Below are 27,549 nucleotides of genomic sequence, written 5' to 3'. Positions count from 1 at the left end.
AGTGGGGAGGTGATAGAGGGAGGCAAGAAGGGAGGCAGAGAATCTGAATTGCAAAATATCAGATAACAATTGTTAAAAAAATTTCTACGTGAAATTAAAAAAATCAAAAAGTTAAAAAACAAAACAAAAAAGAAACAAAAAATTAAGAGACATATGATAACAAATGTTAGAGCAGAAATCACAGTGGCCTAAAAAGATAATAGGACAATGGTGGTGAAAGGAGATGAAAAGAAAGGAGGAAGGGTAATGGTAAGCATATATCACATAACCAGTGGAGAGGAAGAACTGTGTAGGTTGAGAAAAGTAGACAGACTTTAAAATCATAATTATATTGATAGTAAAAAGCAAAGATGCAAATGGAATATTACAGATAAATGTATTTCATACTAGGTAAACACTATTTAGCTTCAAAGTGTTTGCCCAATTTCAAAAAATTCTTTTTTCCACAAGTATTACATACTAAACAATAAATTATGCCACCTATTATATCTCTGTTCTTATAAATCCTCTACATATTCTTCCTTTGCAAATATAACAATTCCATTGTACAACACCAGAAAATATCTTATGATTATTATTCTACAACCTACTACTGTGTTTCACTTTTCTTTTAAGTAAGAAATTATTATCTAAATATTTTTTCAGGGGACCTTTGTGTCTCAGCAATTGATACTGAACAAAGATTTCTTAAAAGACAAAAATATTGTAGATTGAAACTTATGTAACTTATCTACAACCAATTAAGCTTTTAAATACATACACACATATACATGTAGTTAAAATATATTGTATAATTTTTAGCTGAATTCTTTATTGCCTTTCTGACATTGAGACTATGAAAAGAAGTCTCAGTGAAAAGAATAAAATTGCATATTGTTTACTTTACATGAGATATTCAGATAGCCCCCAATTTAAAATTTCATATTAGCAAAGGATTCTCTAGTTATTTGTAATTAATTATAGGCTTTACTTTATGTCTTCACAAACACCTTCAATAAAACATAACTTTCTATGATTTTTACATCATTTTATTTATTTATACATTTTTATTTTAGTTTCCCAAATAATAACTTAAAATTGATTTCTTATTTCTTATATGGGTTGAGCTAAATTATACTGACTGTGCAAGTGATTTTTTTTCATCCCAAAATAGAATGTACATGGATGCCAAGGGTTTATATGACTTTACTCTTGTGTTTCCCTAGGCATATGAGAACAACAATTTAGCAAGTGGTGTTTCAATGATCTCCAAAAATTAAGATCCTCAATAAGAAGCAGAGGATTTGATCCGGGAGAATTTCCTTTTTCTCTCTCCATAGATTCCCAGGAAGGAGAATAAAGAATAGTCTCTCTAGAAATAATAGTTACATTTTATTTGGTATTTTAGGGTTTGCAAAGAACCTTTCATAGATTATCTCAGTTGACTCTCACAATAACAGTGACATTGATGGTACAGATATTATTATTCTCATTTCGTTGCTGTTTTAGTTGTTCCAGGATTTCTAACTATTCATAAATGCATTTGGGACTTTCTTAGCAAAGATACCAGAGTAGTTTGCCATGCCTTTTCCAGCTCATTTTACAGACAAGGAAACTGAGGCAAACGGGTTAAAGTGACATAATTAGGACCACAAATTTTTAATGTCTGAGGCTAGATTTGTACTCTTGTCTACCTGATTCCAGCATTCTAATCACGGCACCACACAGCTCCCCTATTCTCATTTTGTAAATAACGGAATGGGTTTAAAGAGGTTAAGGAACTTGCTCAGGGTGAATCAGATAGTAATGATCACAAGAAAGATTCAAATCTTAGTCTCCTTAATTCTAAATCCAACACTCCATGCCACTCTGTTTCTCACTACACTTCTTTTCTTTTTTTTAAACCCTTACTTTTCATCTTAGAATCAGTACTATAAATTGGTTGCAAAGCAGAAGAGTGGCAAGGACTAGGCAATGCAAGTTAAATGACTTGCCCAGGGTCACACAGCTGGGAAGTGTCTGAGACCAGATTTGAACCCACCTTCTGTCTCTAGGCCTGACTCTCCAACCACTGAGCAACCCGGCTGCCCCTCCCCCACCCCCTTATTATTTTCAATGGCTTCATGTTCTATATTCAGTTAAATTTAAATTCTTCGGTCTGGCATTCAAAGCCCACCATGACGTGGCATCAATGCAACTTTATAGACAGTTCATATAACTTTGCTCCATGCATTCTAATCTTCCAGTCAATGGAGGATTCTCCTTAATGAATGTTTATTTTATTAGATAGTGGGCAAATTGAGGTCTACGGCGAATAAATAACTCGACTCCAATAACAAATTAGATTAGGATGCAGCTTAAACTAGAAATCAAGGATTCCTAACACCTAGGAAGACCATCGCTTTCTCTCTGCTCCACCAACTAGACAATTACATTTTGTTCGATGGAGAAAAAGGAAGCCTCAGCTATGTTAATAGCGGTAAACATTAGCTCTAATTTAACTCTGCAGAGCTTTACAATTGCCTACGCATCTGCTTGTGCAGGTCCTCCGAAAAACATAGCCATGGATTTAAAGGGACGCCTTTAAAAGGTAAGCACTCAGCCTCCTGGATGTGCCGCTCTCCCTCTGCCCGAGGCGACTGAAAGTGGGTGGGAGAAACTGCGGTCTTCCTCCCCCTGGAAGTGATGCTTCCGGTCCGCCCGATATTGACTGGAGGGATGCAGGAGGGAAGAAAAGGTCAAACAGGTGTCCAATAGGAAGGTGACTCTTTAAAGAGACCGAAAGCCGTGATTAATGGCTTTGGACTTCCAAGGGATAAATCTATGCTCGGACTCTGGAGGAGCCAGTCAGAGGCTGCTTACTTTTATGGATTCGGCGGAATCCAGTCGCATCAGGTACCTCCTAATCGCCAACTCATTTGTTACCGTCATGGCTTCGTGTTTAGCTGTTCTGCTAATGGGAAAATCTCCGTGTTCTGACTGTGTTTGGTATCACCCTGCCTATCTTCCTCATCCCACCCCCATCTCACTTTTTTTTATGTTTCTCTTTCTTTCTCTGGCTTTCTTTCTTTGCTTCTTTCTGTGTCTGACTGTCTGACTCCTTTCTTTCCTTTCTTCTCCCTCCTGCCACAAAAAGAAATAAAACCTTGTTTTCTGTCCAGACCAATTGGATATTCTGAGAATGCGTGTCAAAGCTACCCTATTGAGTGACTGTCTATTTTTTTTTTTTTTTTGCAAACTTATCTGTGTGACTTGAGTATTCATGATAACTGGGAGCAGAGCAACATGTATAGTAAGAGAAGAAAATCACAGACTACTAAAACATTCAGGATACTCAGGAGAGGATCTGACTGCTTGTCTTTCTAGGCTTTTTCTGTTATATATAACTGAAGATTTATCTAAGGAAGATGCTGTTCAGCCATTGACACTACAAATATGTTTGATAAGTGCTGAACTCCCTAGGAGGGAAACTAATACTTACACTTTGATATGAGTAAGATTTGATTAGCTGGTTATTAGGTATTGATTATATATTGATTAGGAAGTACCTAGCAGGAAGGAGCTGGAGCTGGGAATTCCAAGTTGGAATGAAGGAGGAGGAAGTCTGTCTGTGCTCTGAGTGTGGACTCCATTAGGTGTGGGCAAAAACTGTTGCCAGCCTAGGAGCCCTCAGAGCAAAGATCACCTTGCATCCTGATTTCCCCTGGGATCCTGTTTGGTGTGGCATCTAAAAAAAGGACAAGATCTACAGAGCCAAGAGAAGAGGTGTAGTTTGAGTTCTGGCGGACAGTGCTTCAAGCAAAACCCTTACTACTTGGTTCCTGAGACAACTGTAGCTCCTGGCATCCAGAGATCATCAGTGGATAGCAGTGAGAATCCCAAAGCCACAAAAGCCCTAGCTGTAGTCAAGCCTGGCAGGTTCCAGGTTTGAGGCAGAAACCCAGAGACTCCATTTATAGCTCCTTGGGCCCTGTTAGTTTAGATCACTTAGATAAGAGTAGAATAAGTCCTCCCATTGCCCTGTGGTTTTATCCCTTAGATTTTAAGTATAGAAATCCTTTCCCACCTTTTAGTCTAACATAATTAAAGCTATTAAATCCCTTTTATCTTGTTAGCCTGTTACTATACTCTGGTCTAGTGGAAGCTGGGTGACAGTTAAGATCAACTGCCATTCCTGTGGAGATCCAGTAAAACTCTGGTCTCTTCACCCTGGTCCAGTCTCTCATAAATCCTAGAGTGTGTTCCCACAAACCACTTAGTTTATTGTAATATCCCTGGTGACCCCATTACCTCACTTATATTTTCCTACAACTTCCATATTCCAACTCTAATGAACTGGTTGCAATTTTAGGATTGTTATCTTGATTTGTGTAATATTAAGCCATTAGAGCCTGAAGCTACACAAAGGCTTTTGAAATACCTTGTTTGTTTATGTATATGTATATATATGCCCAAACATATATATAATATATTAAAGATATATTAATATAGATGTAATAAAGATATGTTATTCCTCCCAAAGTAGCAGATGTCAGATTTTGCTAACCTGAATAATTTAACACAATCCAAGAAGGCTGTTTGGAGGAATAGAATGTGCTATAATGTGTTTCGGATGCTATTTGCCTACCCCTAACTTTTACTCTAGGGGCAGCTCGATGGCTCAGTGGATAAAAATAAAGATTTGAAGACCTGAGTTCAAATTCAGCTTCGGATACTTACTAGCTGTGTGACCTTGGGGATATCACTTAACTTCTATTTGCCTTCATTTGTTGGAGAAAGAAATGGCAAACTATTCCAATATCTCTGTCAAGAAAACTCCAAAGACAGTATGGTCTATGGAATCACAAAGCATCAAATATGACTGAACAACAACACACCTTTCACTCTATTGTACTTCTAACCTGTTTTGTAACTCTGGATTTGGATATTTCAGGTTTTATTCATTCAATAAACATCCATTAAATGGAAACTATTTGTAATTAAAATTGATTTATGTGTGTGTATTTTATCCTAACTAGGCTTAATTCAATTCAACATACATTTATTAAGCCACTATTAAATGCAAATAGTGGGTACAAAGTGTTGGTGGACTGCCTGTGGAGAAGGCAAGGGATGGTGCAGCCAAGTATAGTATAGAATGAAAAGAGAATGGGTTGGACACACACTATTGATGAAATCACAGTTCCATTGAATTTTAAAGAAAATGCAAGACATTTTGCTAGGCACTAGGACATCAGAGGGAAGAGAAACAATCCTCCCTTCAATTTAAGGGGCTTACATTGTACTGGATTCTTGTCAAATCTGATATAGTTGAAGCTATTTGCCAGGAAAATGTTTTTTGGATAAGGGATATAATCTTGCATCTGGGGCATTACAGCTCAAGATGACATTTGGGCTGTCATGATAGTATTTTGGCAGAACTTTCTGCACTGTTGATGGCTGTATGATTAATAGAGTCCCTCCTTAATTATATGTGTATCATACTGGTATACCCCTCCTTTCTTTTGAATGTAGACAGAATCTGCCTTGTATATGATACAAGATGCAAATGCAGATTATATGAACGTATTTTAATAATGAGGCATGGATTAATTGACAGAAAGCTGAATAATGCTGTGACAGGCATATTTAAAGGGCAGGAATGGGAAAGAGAAAAGTGGAATAAATCTCATGATAAAAAAGAATGGGTAAGAGTAGGAATTAATTAAGACCGCAAGTAAGAAGAACAACATGTTGTGAACACTGATCTAAGTTGGTTCACTCATTCATTTGAAAAATATTTGTTTTTCAGTTGTTTTCATTCATGGACAACTCTTTGTGACCCTAGTTGGAGTTTTCTTGGTGAAGATACTAGAGTAGATTGCCATTTCCTTTTCCAACTTATTTTACAATGAAGGAAACTGAGATAAACATGGTTAAGTGATTTGCCCAGGGTCACCTAGCTAATAAATATTAAAGGCCAGGTTTGAATTCAGGAAAATGTCTTCCCTCCTGACTCCAGACCATGCAATCTATCTGCTGCATCCCCTAGCTGTCTGATACATATTTAATAATAATAAATAATAATATAATAATGAAATGAAAATAATAAGTAACAATAAAAACAAGCTTATCTTGTGAATGACAATAGGCTAGATACTACAGGACATATAAAGATGGGGAAAAAGCATTTATTTAGCACTTACTATATACCAGTAACTGTTCTAAGAATTTTATAAATATCCAATTTTATTCTAAACTTATTACAAATATTCTCACTTATTATGATAAATACTACATAAGCTCTATATTGTCATAGAGTTTGTAGTTTAGTAGGTGCTCAGGGAGAGATATAAGAGAATTTTTTAAAAATCTCAGAGAGGAAAGCAAGAAGAATAAAGTTTGGGCTCTTAGGGGGCTAGTAGAAGAGTAGTTGTGGTAAGAGTCATGAGGTTGTCCCTGAAGTAATGATTTTGTTTTCCTCAAATACTGGGTACTGGACAATAAGCCATGGGTTAAAAAGGTGATGTTAAGTGGAGGAACAAAACTAATGAGGTAAGCTGGACCGATTTACACTCAGTGAGTTTTATGCCCCTGTATCTTGCTTAGCTGTAGAGCAGGTATAAGGAGGCTACTAACTCATGGTTATTCTCTCCCTGCATGCTGATTGGGAAAAGTTTCAGCTGACAACAGAAAGTAAGCTTCTTGAAGGCAAGAGATATTTTTGTCTTTCTCTGCATCCTCATCAATTAATATAAATCCTGTCAGGGCTTAAGACATGTTTGATGACAAATGATTTATTGTATGACTGTATTACAGATGCGTTGGGGGCATCCTGAAGAGGAATCAGAGGGAAAATATCTTTTCTGTTTCTGAAGTCAGTGAAGTTTACCATTCATGAAAAATGGCATCTTTCTTTTATTTGTGGGTCACCAGAGGATAACGTATAATGTTCAAGATAGACAGTTTCCCTTCAATAAGTCATACACATGTTTGACTTTCTCTATTCAAGAGGAAGGACTTTAATCCATTATTGTATTCTTGAACCATAGCTTCCAATCTTTTTTTTATGCACATTTAAACTAGTCTACTTATTTTGCCATTCGGATATCCAGAGAAGAAAATCGTCAGAGAGAGACTTACTTATTAGGAGATTATTCTGTGCTTTTACAAAATACACAATTCATCTTTCCCTCATTTTCTTAGTAATTAATGATGTATTAACTTGTAGAGTGTTCTAGAAGAATTCTATATGATATAATATCCCTGGAATATCTCCTGGGGATATACTAAATGGTATTCAAGGAGTCGAAGGAATTAATTTTCCTTCTTAAATGTCTAACCAGGGCATGAAAATTCCAAAGAGAATTCTGGGTCAATTAATAACAATTTAAAGAGTGGACCACACTAACACCATAGCCTCACTGTCTAGAAAAATATATGTAAGTTTGACACTGTGTGCATATTCTTTTTGGGCAAGATTCAAAAGTAACCTCATTCTGTGTAGCTGACTGAAGGAGTATGATTCATTAGCATGATTTCAGTATCACAAAACAGCATGGAAGAATGGAATGACTAGTGGACCAAGAGCCTTGGATTCAAATCCTATCTCCAATATTAGATATATCACCATGGATGAATCGATAAAGCTCAGTTTCCCCATTTCTAAAATGGAGCAGCTAGTTGACTCAGTGGACAGAGTTGTTGATGTTGAACTAAAGAAGACTCATCTTTATGAGTAAAAATACGTTCTCAGACATTTACTAGATATGTGGCACTGAGCAAGTCACTTGACTCTGTTTTCCTCAGTTTCCTCATCTGTTAAATGAGCTGGAGAAGGAAATGGAAAACTACTTCAGTATCTTTGCCAAGAAAACCCCAAATGTGGTCACAAAGAGTTGGACATGATCAAAAAATGACTGAACAACAATAAAATAGAAATTATTTTTATTCTTTTCTTCAAAGCACTAGTGAGCTAATAGTTTTGTCAGTATGAACATCTGTTGTAAGTACAAGTCCTAAAGTAGTTCTCTAGAGTTGTTATAAGTAAGATTAAAGGGGCAAAGTTATTCAAATGTCTTAGGGAGGCAGTAAGTGGACAGACTGAATAACTCAGAATCAGGCCAACCTGGGTTCAAATATCCCCTTGAACACTCAATAGTTGTGTGACTCAAGATGTATCTGAGTTTCAGAGTCCTTCAATATAAAACAGGCCTTAATATATCTACTTCAGATTGTTTTTTTGAGGACTAAATGAGATGATATGTAGATAAAGTGCTTTGCAACCTTAGAATGTTATATAAATGTTAATTATTTCATCTCATGAATAGAGATGGTGGTAGAAAATTGGTTTTATTTCTTATAGTGGCAATCCATTTTCACAATTTCTAAGGTATCTTTCCTTTTCAAGAGATGTGACCCACATCCTTTTATGCCACAGGTTGTTTGTTATTCAGTTGTTTTCCATATTGTTTGACTCTCAATCACCCCATATGGAGTTTTCTTGGCAAAGATACTGAAGTGGCTTGCTAGTTCATTCTCCATCTCATTTTACAAATGAGGAACTGAGGAAAACAGGGCTGAGTGACTTGGTCAGGGTCACATATCTAGTAAGAGCAGGCTTGAATTTGAATTCAGGGAGATGAGTCTTCCTGATTCCAGGCTCAGCATTCTATCCGCTGTGCCACCTAGTTGCCTACCTTGCCACAGGTCCATATGCAAAATAAATTTTTCTACTACTTTATATTAACTAGAGTCATCCCTAAAAGGGTCAATGATAGACACATCAGAAAGAAAAAGGTTTCAAAGCATATAGAGCATCCATTTCATACAATGAAGAAAATTCCCTCTGTACTGTTGTTTAGCACTTACTGCAAGGATGATCTGGAGAGAACTGTGTGCCACTTCTATGTACTGGTACTCGAGCAAACACCCTGAGACCGTGATATAGCGATGGTCCTCTGGGGCCCAGTCGGGGGCTGGTGTCACTGATGTCACAGTACATCCTGGGCCATTCTCCATCCACCAAGAACGGTGCATTGAGATATTAAAAGTCAGAATCAGATCTGTTTCCTGTAAGAAGACAATTTACAGGGGAGAGAATTACTTCTTGAGTATTAGTCTGCATACTTTGGGGGTGATAACTGTTGAGTGTTTCCATTCCACCGTGAGAGGTGATCTCAGCCATCATACTGAAGAGAGAAGCATCAAAAGTAAAAGGCGATCAGCTCCACTTAAAGATTATGTGTCTATTGACTCCACTTCTGAAGATTTGTCTGACAGACATAGTGCAATGAAAAATATCTTATTAGAAGTGGCTCAGCAGGAAAAAAATTCCCTATAGCTTACATTGCTTTCAGCAGTGGAGAGCATTAGTACTTAGGGACTCCTAAAGATTTCAAAGTGTGACCATTGAACCAATTTTACCACTTTGGATCTAGCATAATTCTACTTTTTTTTTTTCATGGAGCTGTTGTATATCTCCTCCCTCTTAAACAGTGCTCACTTTGGGGAAAAAAATAGGAAAAATACTGATTTGGAATGAATTCCTCTTGGAAATTTAGGGTCATTTTGTACTCGGTCATGACTAATGGTACAACTGATAATAGCTTTCCCAAAAGAATTCACAAATAATGTGACTCAGACTTGCCCTTGCCACCTCTTTAGTATCTCATACAATTATTGACTGTAGGACATCTACACATTTCCCAACATAGGAGTTGCTATAACTGTCTTTTCAAGGAAAAAATCCAAACTAGGAGCATTCATCTATCTTCCTTAGGATGGAAGCTTCATCTTGTTCAGTAGAAAGCATTTATTCATAGATGAAGGGTAATGAGCTGGATATTGTGAAGAAGTGGAAAATGAGTGGATGGAATGATGTCTACTTTACAGGAGCTCTAGATACTCTTGTAAATATGTAAACTTCAAAAATACTAGAGAAAAAGGGAAAAGAACTAAACACACATGCACACATAGAAGCTAGCTAGATGGGGGGAATTAGAATCTATTTTTTTAGAAATATATATGGATACTTCCTATTTTGGGAAAGAGTAAGAATGCAGGTTTGTTATTATTGTTATTACCAAGAACTACAATTATATAGCAACATCCATTTTTTTCAACAAGTTTTCACAAATATTTTGACAAAAGAGTTTTTTGGAAAGCATAGTAGATAGGGTAGCAAATAAGAGCTTTGTTTTAAGGAAACTATAGAAGTGGTTAAACTCTTGAATAAATTCACCCACAATAAGAGACAGATGTTGTATACAAAACCAGATCTCCTGACTACCACCTCTGCCCTTTTTCACTAGATTATAGAGAAGGAATTGAATGTCAGAATTGAGATGAGGACTTAGAAAGACACTGATATGGAGGGACCATTTATGTAACCAAAGATAGCACCCATTTGCTATACACATATTGCTCCTCCAGAAATGTGAATTCATAAGTATAAATGGCAACTTTTTAGGAAAATAAATCTAGATGTAGAGTCATCCCAAAGTAATATGGTTGTTATCTTTGGAGAAAAATGTGAACATTGTAATTTCATCTTTGATTGTAGAATGACCAGAAAGAATGAGGGGACTTGAGTTCTAACTCTGACTTGGCCACTGATGTACTCTATGTATTACAAATTGCTTCATCTCTGTTCCTAAGTTTCTCCATCTGTCAAAAGAAGGAGTTGGTCTAGTTGGTTTCCAATGTCCCAATTAACTCTGAATACACATGAGATAGATATCACATCTCCAAGATAGAGAAAAACATTTTTTGTTGCTTGTCAATAAAAGGTAGACAACATATAAGGTAAATCTTATGTGGGTGCATTTATGAAATGTAACTTTTTAAAGTTAATATTTATGATCATAATTCTTTTCAAATATAAGACAAAGCTATAATTTCATGGGCATGCTTTTCATCAGTGCAAGCTAAATGGTTCAACTTTGACTTGGTTAGAAAATCCTACTCAGGGTCCTGAGGCTTAAACAGGTAAAGTGATCTGATGTTAGTGTGGGCCAGAAATGGGATTTGAAGAGGTCACCTGTCCTGTAAACATTAACATGAAAGGCAACAATCCAGAATTGAATTTCAAATTGCTACAATATGAACTGACCTAACATTTTCTACCACATAGTTTTCTAGTTAAACCATGCACTGGAACCAAGATGAGAAGGTGATGGAGATGTAGAATAGGGATTTGCCTTCTCTATTATATGGTTGTTTGTTTTCTTTCTTTCTTTTTAAAATTTAGAATATTTTACCTTGGTTACATGATATATGATTCACTCCCACACCATTCCCTCCCTACTCCCAGAGCTGACAAATAATTCCACTGGGTTATACATGTATCATTTTTCAAAACCCATTTCCATGTTATTCACATTTTCAGTAGAGTGATCTTTTAACATCAAAACCCTAATCATATTCCTATAGAACTACGTAATCGATTATATATTTTTCTTCTGTGTTTCTGTTCCACAGTTTGTCCTGTGGATGTGGATAATGTTCTTTCTCCTATGTTCCTCTGGATTGTCTTAGGTCATCGCATTGCTGCTAGTAGAAAAGTCTATTATATTTGATTGTGCCATAATGTATCAGTCTCTGTGTACAATATTCTCCTGGTTGTGATGTGATGTGAGACACCTCTTTGAGAAAACAATTGACCTGGAGAATAGATCCAGGAGTGACAATTCAAGAATCATTGGACTACCTGAAATCATGACCAAAATAAAAGCCTAAACATAATACTACAGGAAATTATACTGATTGGCACATAGTAGGAAGGAACTTAATAAATGCTTGTTATGTGATTAATTGCAGTGTGTAAGGTGCAAAAAAATACCAAACTCTGAGAATCAGAAAAGTGAATTCTAGCTTCAGCTCTGTCACTAGTAATGTACATAATATTGGATGTCTTGGAATCTCTGTTCCTTCATTTAAAAAAAAATGAAGTGGTTAGACTAGTGACATCAGAAATATTTTTCAAGACAAATAGATGCAATGCAATATGTAAGCAGGAAAAGGAGAGCTTTTAAAAATCTTTTGAATTGTAGAGTGAAGTCTGAATCTATCTCTACCGAAAGTAAATTTTGAGGGAGCAGCAAACTGGAGCCATTAATTAATCATGATATCCTACAAGATCAGCTGAGAAGTCAAACTGTATTTTCATGTGAGAGCTGTCAAATCTTTGTTTTATAATGATCATAATTCATAGACAGAAAGGCAAAGAACTGATACACACACCCATTCAGAACTGGCAGTCTTCTCTGTCAAGCAGCTTTGGGTAGAATATCAATTTTCATCTAGGTGGTACACATTGGAAAGAGTGCTGGGCCTGGAATCAGGAAAATCTGAGTTTAAATGTGGCTTTAGACACTTAGCTGTGTGATGATGAACAAGTCTCATCTCTGTTTGCCTCAATTTCTTCATCTGTAAAAAGGGCATAATAATAGCAATTCCCTCACATGGTGGTTGTAAGGATAAAATGAGATAATATTTATAAAATTGTACTTTACATAGTACCTAGTACATAGTACAATGCTTATTGCCTCCTCTTCCCCCTTCAATCTTTCTGTTTGGAAAGGAGGAACTGGAAATCTTTTGTTAAGCTATATATTAATGTATCAATAAAACCAATAAAAATCTTGACAACATGTCAAGAAAGCCCTTCTGCCCACACTTTGTCCAAAGAAATTTCTTATTCAAATTAGCAAAACTATCAATAAATTTAAACCCATATTTCTGAATTCTTCTTTCTTCCAACAACTGAATGTTTAGTTTTATAAATCCTTGGCACACTTTGGTTTCTGTCTAAACTTGGTATTTCCATCTCTATATTAAGCATAGAGACGATAATTATTAAGAAGTTTAAAAAGCATCCAACTAAGAGCAATATTAAATCTCAATAAAGGGAGTTTCTTGAAAATCAAATAATTGAAACCCATTTTTGCCTCGGATTTGGGTCTGAGAATTACATTTAAAACTTAAAGCTCCATAGGAAGACTTAAATCTGATTATAATTATACATCCAAATTTGCATGGTGACATGTGGATAAACATCTCACATTCTAGCCATTCTTCTATTTCTGCAAACCTTCCAAAGTTTATAGTCAAATCCCCCATTATTGGCTATGCCATTTTTCAAAATGAATGGTTTTATATTTTATATAAAAGCTGTTATTAGCCCTAAAACACTGCCTAAGCCAGGGGATGAGTGCATAGAAACCAAAACATTGAATTTAATGAATGACTCAACAAATAAGAGGTGCTTCTATGATGAAAAATAAATGGCAAGTAAATGGGAAAGTGATATTAGCAAAGATCTACTATTTTAAGATATAATTAGATTTTACTGTAAAGCTTGTGCCAACTGGAGAAGAAATGAAATGTGCATCATTGATAAAACAAAGGATACTAAGGAGGATCAAATGTATAGAGCAGATCATGGAGTTTGGATCCTTGAAACAGGAGTTGAGAGTTATCCTAGAAGTTCTCAGATACAGTCTCTTAATCACCAAGCTTCCCTTTTAGTATAACGAAGATTGAACATTCCATTTATTAACCTTTCTGAGCAATTAGACAATTCTGAATATTAGATATAATCATTTGAATATTTGGTATTAATAATTTTTATTTTCATTAATTGATACTTAGATAATTCCATTTAAACAAAATATGACATCTATGTGACAGTGAAATAATCTTTTAGAAATGGGGAAAAGAAAAGGAGCTGGTGAATTAATCATTGTCAAGATGCCCCCAGCTTTCAGACTATATTTTGCTAGAATACAATGAAGCACCATTCATGATTACCATCGTAGTGAGGGAAACAAAGGAATATGTCTATTTTTCTCCCTTCTTGTTTAGGCTTTTGTTCTTGTTATCTATTTGGCTAACATTTTACCATATTGATAGATGTATCAGGTACCAATAGGAATCTTTATAAAGGGAATTTATGACTGGCATTATCAACATTAGTAATCATTTATTAGGCATGAAATTTATATCAGAAACTATTAGCATAAACAGGGAAGACAATGTAGTTGAGCTAAAGGAAGTAGTTATGTCCTTCATGGTTGGCATGCATTTCCTTCTGACTTAAATCTTTTTTTTTTTTTAAATTTTTCTTTATTTTTTTTAAACCCTTAACTTCCGTGTATTGGCTCCTTGGTGGAAGAGTGGTAAGGGTGGGCAATGGGGGTCAAGTGACTTGCCCAGGATCACACAGCTGGGAAGTGTCTGAGACCAGATTTGAACCTAGGACCTCCCGTCTCTAGGCCTGGCTGACTTCAATCTTATAGAATTCCTAGCTCAAGTTCTCCACTCCTATATAAGGATGTCTTCAATAACTTGTTCCCTTTTCCCAAGCAAATATTTATATTTACTTTGTATAGATATTGTATTTGCATTTCTACATATATGTGTTTTTCCTTCAATAGAAGATAAGCTCTTTGAGAACAGGAATTGTTTACTTTTTAAAAGTCCTCATACCTAGTACAGTGCATCAAATATAGTGGGCACTTATTAAGTACTTTATAAATTTTGTGTGAAAATGGCAGTTTGGAGACTGATAATTCTGTGAATAATAAAATAGAAAGGTGGGAGATAAGAGATGGTGAAGCCAATGGAAATAGGATAATATCTAAAATCAAGACAATAATGAAGTACCTTTACATTTCAATTACTTAGCATTGATATTCCGGCTTACTTTCCTGACTCCACAGTTTTCTCTAAGCTTGGAGCCAGGCAAAGCAAATTAAGGATGGATCTAATCATCAAAAAACAAGCACATGAACAGACAAACATTCTCTTGGCTTCAAAAAATATTTGTATTGTTTATTGGTGTTGAAAAATGTTTTAGCCTAAATTATTTGGATTATTGGCATTCTATAGATATATACCTCCCTATATTTCTTATATCTTATTAATCCAAATTGGATTTACTTTTTCTCTATGCTGCAACCTGTAACTCTTTTGCCTCCAATCCTATCTTCTCTATCTCTATTAATGATTATCCTTCTAATTCCCCACACTCAGAACTTTTAGTCAATGTTGGCTTTTTTGGTCATCCTTGCCTTACCAAATTGACCATTGCCATGAGCTATTGTTTCTAACTCCAAAGTATTTTTCAGATGTGCCTTCTCCTCATATAGCTGCCCTAGTTGAGACAATTCTCTTCTCCCCTACATTACTGAAATCACTATTCAATTGATTCTTCTGCTTCCAGTCCTTTTTCTAATTTATTCATCATGCTGTTTATGTTCATAATCTTCTTTCTCCACTATTCTTTTTATGACATTTCTCTCTTCACAAACTGTGAATGGCCAATTGCCTACTAAATAAAATATAAATGTCTTATTTTGGTATTTATGGATCTCTGCAATCAATCTTCAATTTATATTTACCACCTTATCTTACTTTACTCGAAGGAAGACTTCATTGTGCAGAAGGAGATCACATTCTTCATCATCAATAGTAACAACTGTTGACCAAATGCCACCAACAGGAAGAAGGGCAGAAATATAATTCTAGTCTCACAGCCATCATTTAGCAAATGTAACAATAAAAAGGGCCAGTAGAGGATGTTTATAAAAGGGAGATAGAGAAAGTCTATGTAGTGAATCTCTCTTCCATACTCCCCTGGGGCTGAATATACACTGGGAGACTTTAAGGGGGGGCATCACCTCAAAACCGGGTCACCTGGATGGTCATGCCACCCCCCAGGAGTTGGGGGCTAGGCTTTCCTACAAGAGGAGGTATGTGGTACCCCAATATGATCCTGAATAAGGATGGGGTTTGCACAAACCTTCCCCCCATCAGTTAATTTTACAGTGAGTGGTCTGGCTTCAAGATGGAGGCTGTCAGACCAAGCTGTGGTTCCCCTCTCCCTTGTTGTCTCTCAGGCACTTTTGAACACTATCTGACTTTTTAATGTCTTTTTATTATTCACAAATCAGGGATTGGGGAAAGGGGTGAAGGGCATAGGGATTTTATGGTGCCCTCTTGGCTATTTCTATGGGGTCCATCACTTGGGTGGGAAACCTAGTGGTTCCCACTCCTAAGTTTCTCCCCGCCCCCCCTTCTCCTTCTATTTCTATTTTTCTGTTTCTATCCTCTTCTATAATTGTAAGTTTTGACTGAAAAGGGTCTCTCAGCAAGGTTGGGAATGGGTGAAGGAGACTAAGAGATTGCTCCCAAAATGGAGTCCAAAACTTAGCTGACTTGATAGTTGAAGTCTTGATGGGTGAGATGCGATAGAATGGCTTTAAACAGGGAATCAGGGTTTCAATTTCCAAAGAAGGATTCTCAGAAAGCCCCCATCACTGGATCCAAGCTGGGATGTCTACCTCCTCCCTCTCTCAGTCCTCTGCTCGAAGCCCTCTCCTCTCTTCTCCCAAATCAATTCCCAGAATCCTTCCTGGTCTCAACTGTCAGCAACAGTCAGCAACTGCCTTCTCTGGCTCCTTTGGTCCCATCCCCCTTGCACAAACCCCATCCTTACACAAAGCAGCTTCTGTAGGGAGAGACTGACTAACTGACTAACTATCATGTAGAAGGCAGGTATGCCAACTTAGCTGAAGCAACAAGGCACCTTTAGGGAGACGCAGGAGGCATGTAACAAGCAAGTCAATCACCACTTCCTTGATCATTATCTTCTCTTAAACCCTGATGGAGACAACTCAAGACTCCTGAACCCAAGTGCCTTAGGAATGGAAGAGCTTCCAGCCCAGTGCCCCTAGCCATAATCCTGGGAAGCAACTCCTGTAAAGATGTAGCCTGGCAACTGCTTCTGGATGAACTATAATCATAGCTATTGAGAACCCAGGAAAGAAAGTCCTTGTCACCAAAGTCCTTGGAACTGTCAAATGGTTCAATATTGGAAACTGATATAATTTAATCAGTGAAAATAACTTTTAAAAAAAGCCTTTATCACTTGCTATACTCTAAGGACCATGGGATTTTTCATCTGACTCACAGTTGACACTTCCCTTATAAGTTGTCTTCTTCATTAGAATGTAAGCTCTTTGAATGCAGAACTATCTTTGTTTTTCCATTTGTATTTCTCTATGTATAGCACAGTGTTCTGCAAATTGTAAATGAATATATACATTGTTTATTCCTTCATACTTCTCTTTAATGTTTCCATGTTTTAGAAATACTGGATTACCTGTTTCTTTCTTTTTTTTTGTATATATTCTCCAATTTTTGAAATTAAACCCCTGCCCCCATCTATGTCTCTTAAAATGCTTTCTATTCCTCAAACCCAATTTTGATACCACTTTATGTGGTTTTCTTGACTTCCTTACTCCTCACTAATAATCCCATGCCCAAGCTAAGAAATGTCCTCTTTTCCTCAAATTTCTGACAATACTATGCCCGGACCTGAATTTTTAAAAATTTATTACTCTCTCCCTTGTAACAGGACTTTTTTGGGTTATTTCTTATCCCCTCCATTAGCTTTAAGTAGAAGGTTTGTACATATATTAGTGTTTCATCAGAATGTAGAACAGCTTTTAGCATCTTACACAGAACTTAATAAGTTCTTGTTGCATTTGTTAAGTTGAATCATGTAACCTGTAAGTTTTAGGAAGTTTGCTTTAGTAATTTCATAGTGATATTGCCAAATTTATCATTCACAAATCATCATTGTCCTGAAATTTGATTATTTATATCCAAACTAGCTTGTGTATTTCTGGGACACTAAACTGTCTTAATTAATGAGTGGATGAATGAGTGAATGAAAAATTATTAAGTAAATGTTTACTGTGTATCAGGTACTGTCCTAAGTGTTAGAATACAAATAGAAAGTTGAAACAATTCCTGCCTTCAAAAAGCCAACACTGTAATTGAGGGAGGTAATATATCTATACATGTATGTCTATTCTTTATCTATAAGTATATATTATATATGTAATATATGTATACAGACATATATGTTGAGAGAGAAAGAGAGAGAGAAAGAGAGAGAGAGAGAGAGAGAGAGAGAGAGAGAGAGAGAGAGAGAGTAGCTCAGAAATCCCAAGGGCACAATGAAATATTGGATTGCCAAGACCCAGGAGAGATTTTAGTATGAACCACTGCATCATCTATCAATGCCCAAGGGTCTTAAGGGTGAAGCAGAAAGAAAGATAGTAAAACCCAGAGTAGCTCAGGAAATACATAGGGTCATTGTTAGTCCATGGTCCTTTACTTTACCAGAGGAATTGAAGTTTATTATTCTGTGCTCATTCAAGCAGTATTTGTAGCTATGTTTGCTCTGCTCTGCATCACAGGTAACATGATGGAGTTGTGCCCACCACATCTGGGAAATGAGAAATGGGACTACAGTACAAATGGGGAAAGGAATACAGATTTCCTCCTATAGGAAAGAGGGTGAGAGTGTCAGTGGCCAGTCAGGAAGAGAAAAGGAGAAGCAGTGATTTGAAGTTTAGAATAGAAAAGCAGACATAAGCAATTGCTCTATGGGACTATATAGAGCCCAGATGGAATTTTAGTGGTAAGAGAAAGCGAGAAGGAAATATCTCTTTGCTTGCTCATTTGTCCACTGACACCTGGGTGGGATCTGTGCAGTTGGGAACATTGAGTCTATCACCTGGTCTATTACATCCAGCTGTTGTCAACAATATCCCATGTCCACCTCCCCAACCTCAGGTATTTTCTTGCCTCCTACCTTCTCCCCCAACTCCTTTTATATTGAACAAGAATCAAATCAATATTTCCATGGCAGCTATAAATGACACACAATCCCTAACTTTTCAAACCAAAATGCTTCTCTTTGGCCATCATCCTTTTCTATTATTTTCTTCCCTCTATTAAAATTTACGCTATGTGAGGCCAAGGTTTGTATCATTTTTATATTTGTGTCCTTAATCCTTAACATACAGTGTATTCTGACAAAACACTTTCCTTTCCCTAACAACTGAGGAAGAATTTTTATCTATTTTTATAGCTCTCTAGCTGAACAAGTGGAGGATATTAGTTGCTCAATGAATTTTAGATGAAAGAATGAATGAAATGAATAAAAATTCATTAAGTATCTACAGTGTGCAATACTCTGCTAAGTAATGGGAAAGCTACAGTCTTTAAATAAGACATTGGCCTTGCCTTCAAGTTACTATCAGTCTAGTAAAATGCATAATATAGAGACAGATGATGGCCCAGATAATGACCAAATAGTACAAGATAACATGTAATAAGCATATTAGAATGAATAAATATGTATAATGTTTGAAAGTGATTTCAGTGATTTTCCATCTTGAAATCATTAATTTAGCAAACATTTTCTAATACCTATTACATGCTAAGTGTTTTGTATTCTTTATAGGTTCATCATTTATACCACTAGTCAGTCAATAAACATTTATTATAGGGCATCAGATGGAATTAATGTGTTTGGCTTGACAACTTGGAAGAGGAGCAAAATAAAATAAAGGTGAGACTGAGATAGCATGAGTCTATCTAATGAAAGAAAGGAAAAAAAAGACAACAACCAGACAACATAGGGATAACTGGGGTTTCCATTCTTTTCTAACCAACTTACTGATTCCTCCATTACTGTTCATCAGTTCCAGTGAGTGTTTTTCTTCTTCTAGCCTCACTGAAAAACTATTTTGTCAGTGAAGCAATAGGATCTGATAAAGTTAAACTAAGAGTACCTAAATTAAACTTCCTACATTATTGTGATGTTTATATTGGATTCAAAGAACAATTTCTATAATTAAATGAACATTGCCAATAAATTATGGTAGATTTTATTATAGTTTGTGATATGGTGCCTTGGAGATACTAAATTTTTATTTAATTTTTAGCCAGGGATCTGATGTAGTATTTCGCCCTCTAAATCAATAGGTGAGTGTTATTGCTATGTTGTTTGAATGAGGACAAACTACTTTAAAAATATTGTTTAAATTATTTATATCAACTTTGAGTATATTAAGTAAGTTGATATATTAGAATTTAAAAAAAGAACATTTAAGTACCTAATATGAGTCAGGTGCCTTGCTAATTACTGGGGACAAAATGATAGGTAAAAGAAGAGGAGCTCACAATGTAATAATGAAGGAATACAATACATCAAAAGAAGATGAAAAAGGAGGGGAGGGAGGGATACCAAGGATTAAAGAATACCTGGGCCAGGAAATAATGAAGTCTTGGTGTCTTGGTAAATTATGTGGTATAAGCCCTGGGCCCCCCTCCTTAAACAGAAAATCTGGAAGAAATTTTCCAATGTCCACTTTCCTCTACCTCTAGACAGAGATGGAGGATATTAGGAAGCAGCAGGTACCAAGGAGGATTAAATAGGACATTTTTATAGAGTATATTTAGATCACATTGACAATTATCATCAATCCCTCTGCCAAATATTTGTATTTTGGTATAAGAAGGTCCTGAAGAATACCAGCTACAATCTTTAAGGCCTGTTGGACAGATCAATATGCCTGCACCCTGCTGTTGATTTTATCACTTTATTTTTAACTTGAGCTACTTTCTCCTTCAAAGAAATATATAATTCTTTGAAAATCTGTTTTTACTTATGAAAATTGTGCTGCTAATTTTGCCCTTATGATATCTGAAAATAGGAAAATAAACCAATATTATTCAAGGAGTTTGAAAGAAGAAGCTGGAATAAAGTATTTTGAGAAGCCAGGAATGTTTACAGGAACAACCCATTTAACAGTTTGCAGTGTTTTCTGGCTGATTGATCTGGGGATCTCAAAGATACTCCAGTAATGTCCAGAGGAACCTCACTTTCAAAGACTAGCTGAAGAGACATCCAGCCTGGCCGTCTTGATTCCCTCCTCATTTCAAAAATCCATGGTTATGGGGAACTTTGGAATTTGGCTGATTATGGCTCATATTTCACCATGACATTGTAGGGGAGCAAGAACTCTTTTTCATTGGACCAACCATTAATTATTCAAATTCATGCAATTCATCCTTAAAATAGATTTCTGTGAGCTTGGGAAATACTATAGCCATTGTCTTCAATAAGAAATGAGAACTAGCAGTGGTCTTTTGAAATTTCAAAGTCTCAATCTTTTTAAAATGTATTTTTCTGGCACCCAATAGGAGAATTTACTATCTTCAATTTTAAAATGTAATTTTAATCGAGGGCATTCATTTTCATTATCTTCTGAACTAACATGCATTTTTCTAACTCTAATCTTGAATCTTTATTCCAGTGAAGGTAGGCTCCCGCATCCTGGACTCACTAACCCAAAAGGCCATGTTAATAGTATCATTTGAATTTTGTACTGACATACCATATCCACTTCAACATTTCAAATAACATTCTATTTGTCACATTTTCTAAGAAGCTTTCTTTTTTTACCTTATTCATGTACATATACACACACATATATATACAATTGTATCAGAAGTAGATAGCTAAATATGCTATATATCTATATCCATATTTATCCATCTAAATAAAACACTAATGTTTATAAAATTTCATTTCTGTTGATTCTTCTGAAAATTTACTTTAATAAACATTTATTAGAGAATTTCTTTTTAGGTATAAAGCATTTCTTTCTAGGTATAAGAAGGCAGTGATAAATATTACCTGCCCAAATGGAGCTTACAGTCCTGGGACTGGAGAAATTGTGTTTTCTTATATTGGCAAAGTAGCATGAATAATCTTTATCCTATAGCTTAGTATCCTACTACTCAAAATATAGATATTCTGTATGTGCATGTTAATTGTACACAAAGGAATCTGATGCTGCACATACACAATGATTCTTGGTATAAAGTAATTCTGAGTATATTAATAGAACCTTAAAGAGGAACAAAGAAATGCCATGGTAGTTCAGTACTCATGTTTGGTAAAACTTAAATGAAACTTCAAGTTCAAGAAAATCTTAATTTTAGTTCTAAAGTTAGGACTCACAGTTTTGAGTGGGCTTTAAAATGGGCAAAATGCCTTCTCTCTTCTCCATTTCATACCCTTAGCAGCAGATGCTAGAGGCTGAATTTTCTCAGTTGGTCACAATAATAAAAGATCAACTTCTCACTCACTTTATAGTTTTCAATGTGCTGAACCTTCTTCAGGCAGCTTTCCCTGCTGCTTTCTCACTTTTCCATTTGTTCTCTCCCTGCAGGTTATCATTTCCCATCTTGTAAGCATTCCTTTTCCTGTTCTAGGCCATTGAAAACAGTTCTGCATTCATTCACAGGGCTGAATTAGGTCAAAAGCCCAAAAGAGAAGACCTTTCCCAATATCAGTCCCAAATATAAAAATACCATATATATGTCACAGGCAAGAAATCAACTATTTCATTTTTCTTCCCTGCCATCATCCTGTGGATTTTAATTGGTACCAAAGTACAGGGATCTTGGCAAAGAACAATTGGACTTTCTGCATGGCTTCTGCTCCATGCAGTTTGAGGAACCAATGAATGGAACACTGAATGAAAATGATTATCTTCATCAATTTTTCCCTTTCATTACCACTAGCCATTACCCAAGTTAAATGTACAAAGAGCTTATGGTATCTACAGCACTAACCTCCAATTATCCATGTCATGGATGCATAAATGGACAACATGCAAAAAGGGCCATTGGCTCCTGGTGGGTTTAATGAGTGTTAAAAAGAATGGAACTGGAAGGCCTAAATAAATCCCAGAATCTCATTTTAACCTAAAGCTTTAAATTGTTTTCTATTAATCTTTCCATTAGAGCTCCTAATGGTTTTTCCACATTGTGTATCTCTTACTAATTTCCTGATAGAGATTAATAAATGGATGATGATTTGCTATTATATATTTCTATCCAATCACCTACTCATATCTCTAGTCTTACTTTCTATTTTGAGTTCATCTCCAACTGCCTACAGGACATTCCTTTTGGATTTTCTTCTGTTACCTCAGACCCCATAGTTCAACACCAAAGTTCTTTCCTGCTTAGTTTAAACCTGGTTTCTGACTTTGCTTTGCAAAGTTTCAGTAACCCATTTCAGTTTCAGTAACCAGTTCTTCCATGTCAGTAGCCTTGTGGTTATCTTTTACTTTTCACTCTCCTTTAGTCTCCTTCACTTCTCATATTCAAGCACTCATCAATTTTTATTTATTCTGTTTTTACAATGTCACTCACATCTGTGAGTACCTTCAGAACAGAGATTATAAGATCCTTGAGGACAAAGATGGTATTTTGCCTTTGTTGGTGTCTCTAATCATTAGCACTGTTCCTGGTACAAAGTAGGTGTTTGATAAATGCATTTGGACTGAATGACTCCTATCCTTTATTTTCTTTCTACAGCTACCAACTTAGTTCTATGAAAGAGAATTCTTTTCTACACTAACTTAAGTACCCCTACTTAGTACCTCACTAGATTCAAGATAGGATTAACTCTCTTTTGTCTACTTTTAAATTGAAAACAAAAGATTGAACACCCTACTTAGTACTAGGTGAGAAGCTAGAAAATTAGAAAATTCACACCCTTAGCTGTGAATCTTTTTGATAAGAATTTAATTTTCAGAAGGTGAGAAGTGGATCCCACAGACACCATCTCCTGATCAGTGCTAGACAATTTGGAAACTGTGATTGGCCCCTGTGAAGAGGGGCAGGGACAAGAAATCACCATAAAAGCAAGCCCTGAATTCTCTCAGGGCAGATTGTCTTTGAGAAGATAGTCTGAAGAGACTGTCTTCTGGAAATAGTCTTCTGGCTGGAGGGAGTCTTCAACAACTGGAGACTGCGACTTGGAATGTGGGCTTGAAGCTTGGCTTCAACTTAGACTCTGACTCCTGTACTACTTTGTTGGGTGAGTGAAAGGCTGACTCCTTTCCTAGTTTCCTAAGAGACTAGCTTCTATCTTGGAGGAGGCCACATGGTTACTCACTACTGGCCTTCCTGGTTGAGAGCTAATTAATCTCTGTCTGAATTAAGCAGACCTGGAGTAAACATGTAAGTTGATAAGTTGATAGCATAGATTACCTCTCTACCCTCTTCACATTTCTCTATTGTTTCCTCTCCATTTTGTAAAACACTGAGATATAATAAGTATTGGTGACCACATAATTTCATAAAATTATTGTCCAACCATTAAATTTAACCCTTACATTTCAGATCCTTACTATTACTCAACTAAAGTATTGAAGTAGACGGACTTCTAATGGATATTCCCATGTGCATTCCACCCTGTCACAGACACTTTGACAACCTAGAATAATAATATTTAGTCGTAAATCTAGTAATGTTACTATTTTGTTAATTTTTTTTTCAGTGGTTTTCTATTACCTTGTCAGTGAAGTACAAACTCACAAGAAGGGCCATCAGGGGGGCAGCTGGGTAGCTCAGTGGAGTGAGAGTCGGGCCTAGAGACAGGAGGTCCTGGGTTCAGACCCGGCCTCAGCCACTTCCCAGCTGTGTGACCCTGGGCAAGTCACTTGACCCCCGTTGCCCACCCCTACCAATCTTCCACCTGTGAGACAATACACCAAAGTACAAGGGTTTAAAAAAAAAAAAAAAAAAAAAAAAAAAAAAAAGAAGGGCCATCAGGGCCCTTTAAACACTTACATCAAAATGGTTCCCAAGCCTTTTAAAAAATTCTTATTTTCCATCTTGGCATAAATACTAATTATTGGATTCAAGGCAGAAAACTGAGGGCTGGGTGATTAGGAATAAATGACTTGTCTAGGGTCACATAGCTAGAAAGTATCTGAGTCTAGAATTGAACCCAGGACCTTTCATCTCTAGGCATGGCTCTTAATCCACTGAGCTACCTAGCTGACCCTTTTTAAAGCCTTTTTGCATATTACTCCCTTTTATACTCTGAATACTTCAGCCAAAAGGTACTATTATATAATTCTCCAAACTTTTGTGCTTTCCTACCCTTTGCCTTCTCTTGTGGTATGTCTTTACCAAAATAGACTCTCTCTCATTCTCTATCTTTAAATGATATTTTTTGTGCAAAGCCTTCCCTGACTGCCAACATGGTTGAATGCTGTTCTATATTTAGACCCCACAAAGTAATTTTTCACCTTTCTAATGTACTTATTATATGATAATGGCTTATAGCTATCTTTGTTAATCTTCCCACTACCAAACTGTTAACTCTGCATATAGTGAAGGCTTTATATTTATTTAATTTAATTTAAGCAATAGTAATGTTCGTAGATCAACTATAAGTTGTCAATTTGGCATATTAAAAAGAACACTATCTGATATCACAAGACCATAGAATTTTAGAGTTGAAATGGATATTAGTGATTATCTAAGTGGAAAGGGTCTCTTATTTTACAGATTAAGGATTTGAGACACAGAGTGCTTAAATATTTAAGAACTTGTCTTCAAATTCTCTTAGTGCATATCAGAGGACTTGGATCAATTCCCTATTCTGTTGTTGACCTGCTGTGTTATCTTGGCCCACTTAAACTCTCTAGATTTTGCTTTTTTAAAATTTAATCTGTAGAATTCATATTAAAATAATTGTATTATGTAACTAATACGTTTATTGTGATGAGATTGCAACACTGTAAAACTAGAAATGTCATATAAATTTGAGTATTATACTTTACACAAAGACCTTAGCAATGGAGAATACTCTAAAAATGAAATCTATGATTATTATAATAATTATTATTCTTCACTAGAAATGGAGAATTATGTTGACAAAACAAGGCAATATTCAAATAAATTTATATAACAAATTCAGAAATTATAATAGTCTTTTACAGTTATACAACCAATACTGTATGCTGTTATTTCTAACTTTAACTATGGTCGCTGTCGTTAAGGATAAGGTTAACCTAAAAAGTAACAAATGAAACACGAACATTTTGCCCCTGAACCTGATGGATGACTAGACCTTCTTCCTATAATGGAGCTTTTCAAAAATTAATACTATCTTTGGCTCATTTTCTTTCCAATCACATTTAAAAGGTCTGGGAAAACTTTTTTAGCTAATTCATTTCCAGTGCTGGCAAAGCAAAGCTCCCAATGGCATTGAAATATCTTTAAAACAAATGAATGCTAAAGTCACAGAAGAAATCACAGTCAATATTCCTAGAGAATACAACAACTTTCTCCATCAACTTGGAATAGTTTCTATCTTGATTTGCTCCAAACACTAATAAAATTAGAAATGAAGTTCTTTCCATTATGATAGAATCTCAGAGTTAGGAAGTGCCTCAGAGGATTTAAAGTACAAACCTGAAAAAGAATTCCTTCCAGAAGATATCCAATGAGTGGTCACTGAGTGCCTGTTTAAGATATCTAATGAGCATGAAACCAGCACCATCAAAACCAGCAGCTCATTCCAGTCATGAAACTTCTACTTACATTAGCCCAGTCTGCATCTCTATACCTTCATGTAACTGCTCTCACTTCTATCTTCTGAGACCCAAACAGAATTTATTTATGTTCCCAAAGAGGAAGTGGTTGGACTATATGAGCAATAATCGGCTGCTTATCCTCAAAGAAATATTGATGTAGATCCAAAGGAAGTTGAGTGAGAATATTGAAGAAAGAGACAATGACTGGTGTATAATCGTTTCTGGATTCAATTCTTCATATTCTCATGGAGGAGAAGAGAAGAAGAAAGAAGTAGGAACCACTCAGTTATAACAGACATAAAGGAAATTCTTGAATGTTCTTCTCCTGCTCACATCTCTAGTTCTTAGGTTCTGCAGAGTTTGGATTTAAGTAGGGCGGGTGAGAAACACAATGGAATGAGATGAACAAGTCCATTAAAATTTATATAACCCTTTCTGAATACTTTATACATGTTAATCAATCAACTTAAGTATATATTAAGTTTATATTATGTGCCAGGAACTGGGTGAAGCACTGGAATCATTGTGCTAAGCATCATATATACATACATGCATGCACACACATTCACAAAAGGATTAAATTTTTTTTGAAAAAAATTATTTAATTAATTGATTTAGAATATTTTTCCATGATTCATGTTCTTTCCCTCCCCTCTTTCCCTCCCCTCTCCCATAGCCAAGGAGTAATTCCACTGGGTTTTATAAGTATCATTGATCAAGACCTATTTCCATATTATTATTTGCATTAGGGTGATCTCTTAGAATCTACATCCCCAATCATGTTCCCATTGACCCATGTGATCAAGCAGTTGTTTTCCTTCTGGGTTTCTACTGCCACAGGTCTTTCTCTCCATGTGGATACTGTTCTTTCTTATAAGTCCCTCAGAATTGTCCTGGATCATTGTGTTGTTGCTAATAGAGAAGTTCATTAAATTCGATTGTGCCACAGTATAAAGGATTAAATATTTTGAGAATTTTCTGCTGTAACTTTTATCCAAGGCAGTTAGGTATTATAGTGAATAGAATGGTGAACGTAGAGTCCTGAGTTCAAATCTTGCCACAGATATTAGCTGTGTGATCCAGTGACATATCACTGAATCTCTCTGGATCTCAGTTTTCACATCCATAAAATGGCAACTTACCTTACAGGACTGTGGTAAGGATTAAATGAGATACCATAGATAAAGCTGTATATAAAAATAATTATTCATGATGATGGTGATAATAATAATAATCATCATTATTATTAAAATACATGAGATAATTAGTTTATAACACAATTTAGCTTGGTATAAAATGTATGGAAAATGGCTTT

General features: G+C 35.8%; 1 protein-coding gene across 1 annotated transcript in view; it reads right to left on the bottom strand.

The window, feature by feature from the left end:
- Positions 1-27,549, bottom strand: part of NKAIN2 (sodium/potassium transporting ATPase interacting 2) — a 739,035-nt gene that overhangs the window by 249,781 nt on the left and 461,705 nt on the right. Inside the window, exon 4 of the mRNA XM_044675422.1 lies at positions 8,830-9,030. Coding sequence (XP_044531357.1) covers positions 8,830-9,030 — 201 coding nt within the window. The remainder of the gene's footprint in view (positions 1-8,829; positions 9,031-27,549) is intronic.

Source organism: Gracilinanus agilis, chromosome 4, assembly GCF_016433145.1.
Source record: "Gracilinanus agilis isolate LMUSP501 chromosome 4, AgileGrace, whole genome shotgun sequence".
Lineage (NCBI taxonomy): Eukaryota > Metazoa > Chordata > Mammalia > Didelphimorphia > Didelphidae > Gracilinanus > Gracilinanus agilis.
This window is presented reverse-complemented; position numbering and strand designations above follow the sequence as displayed.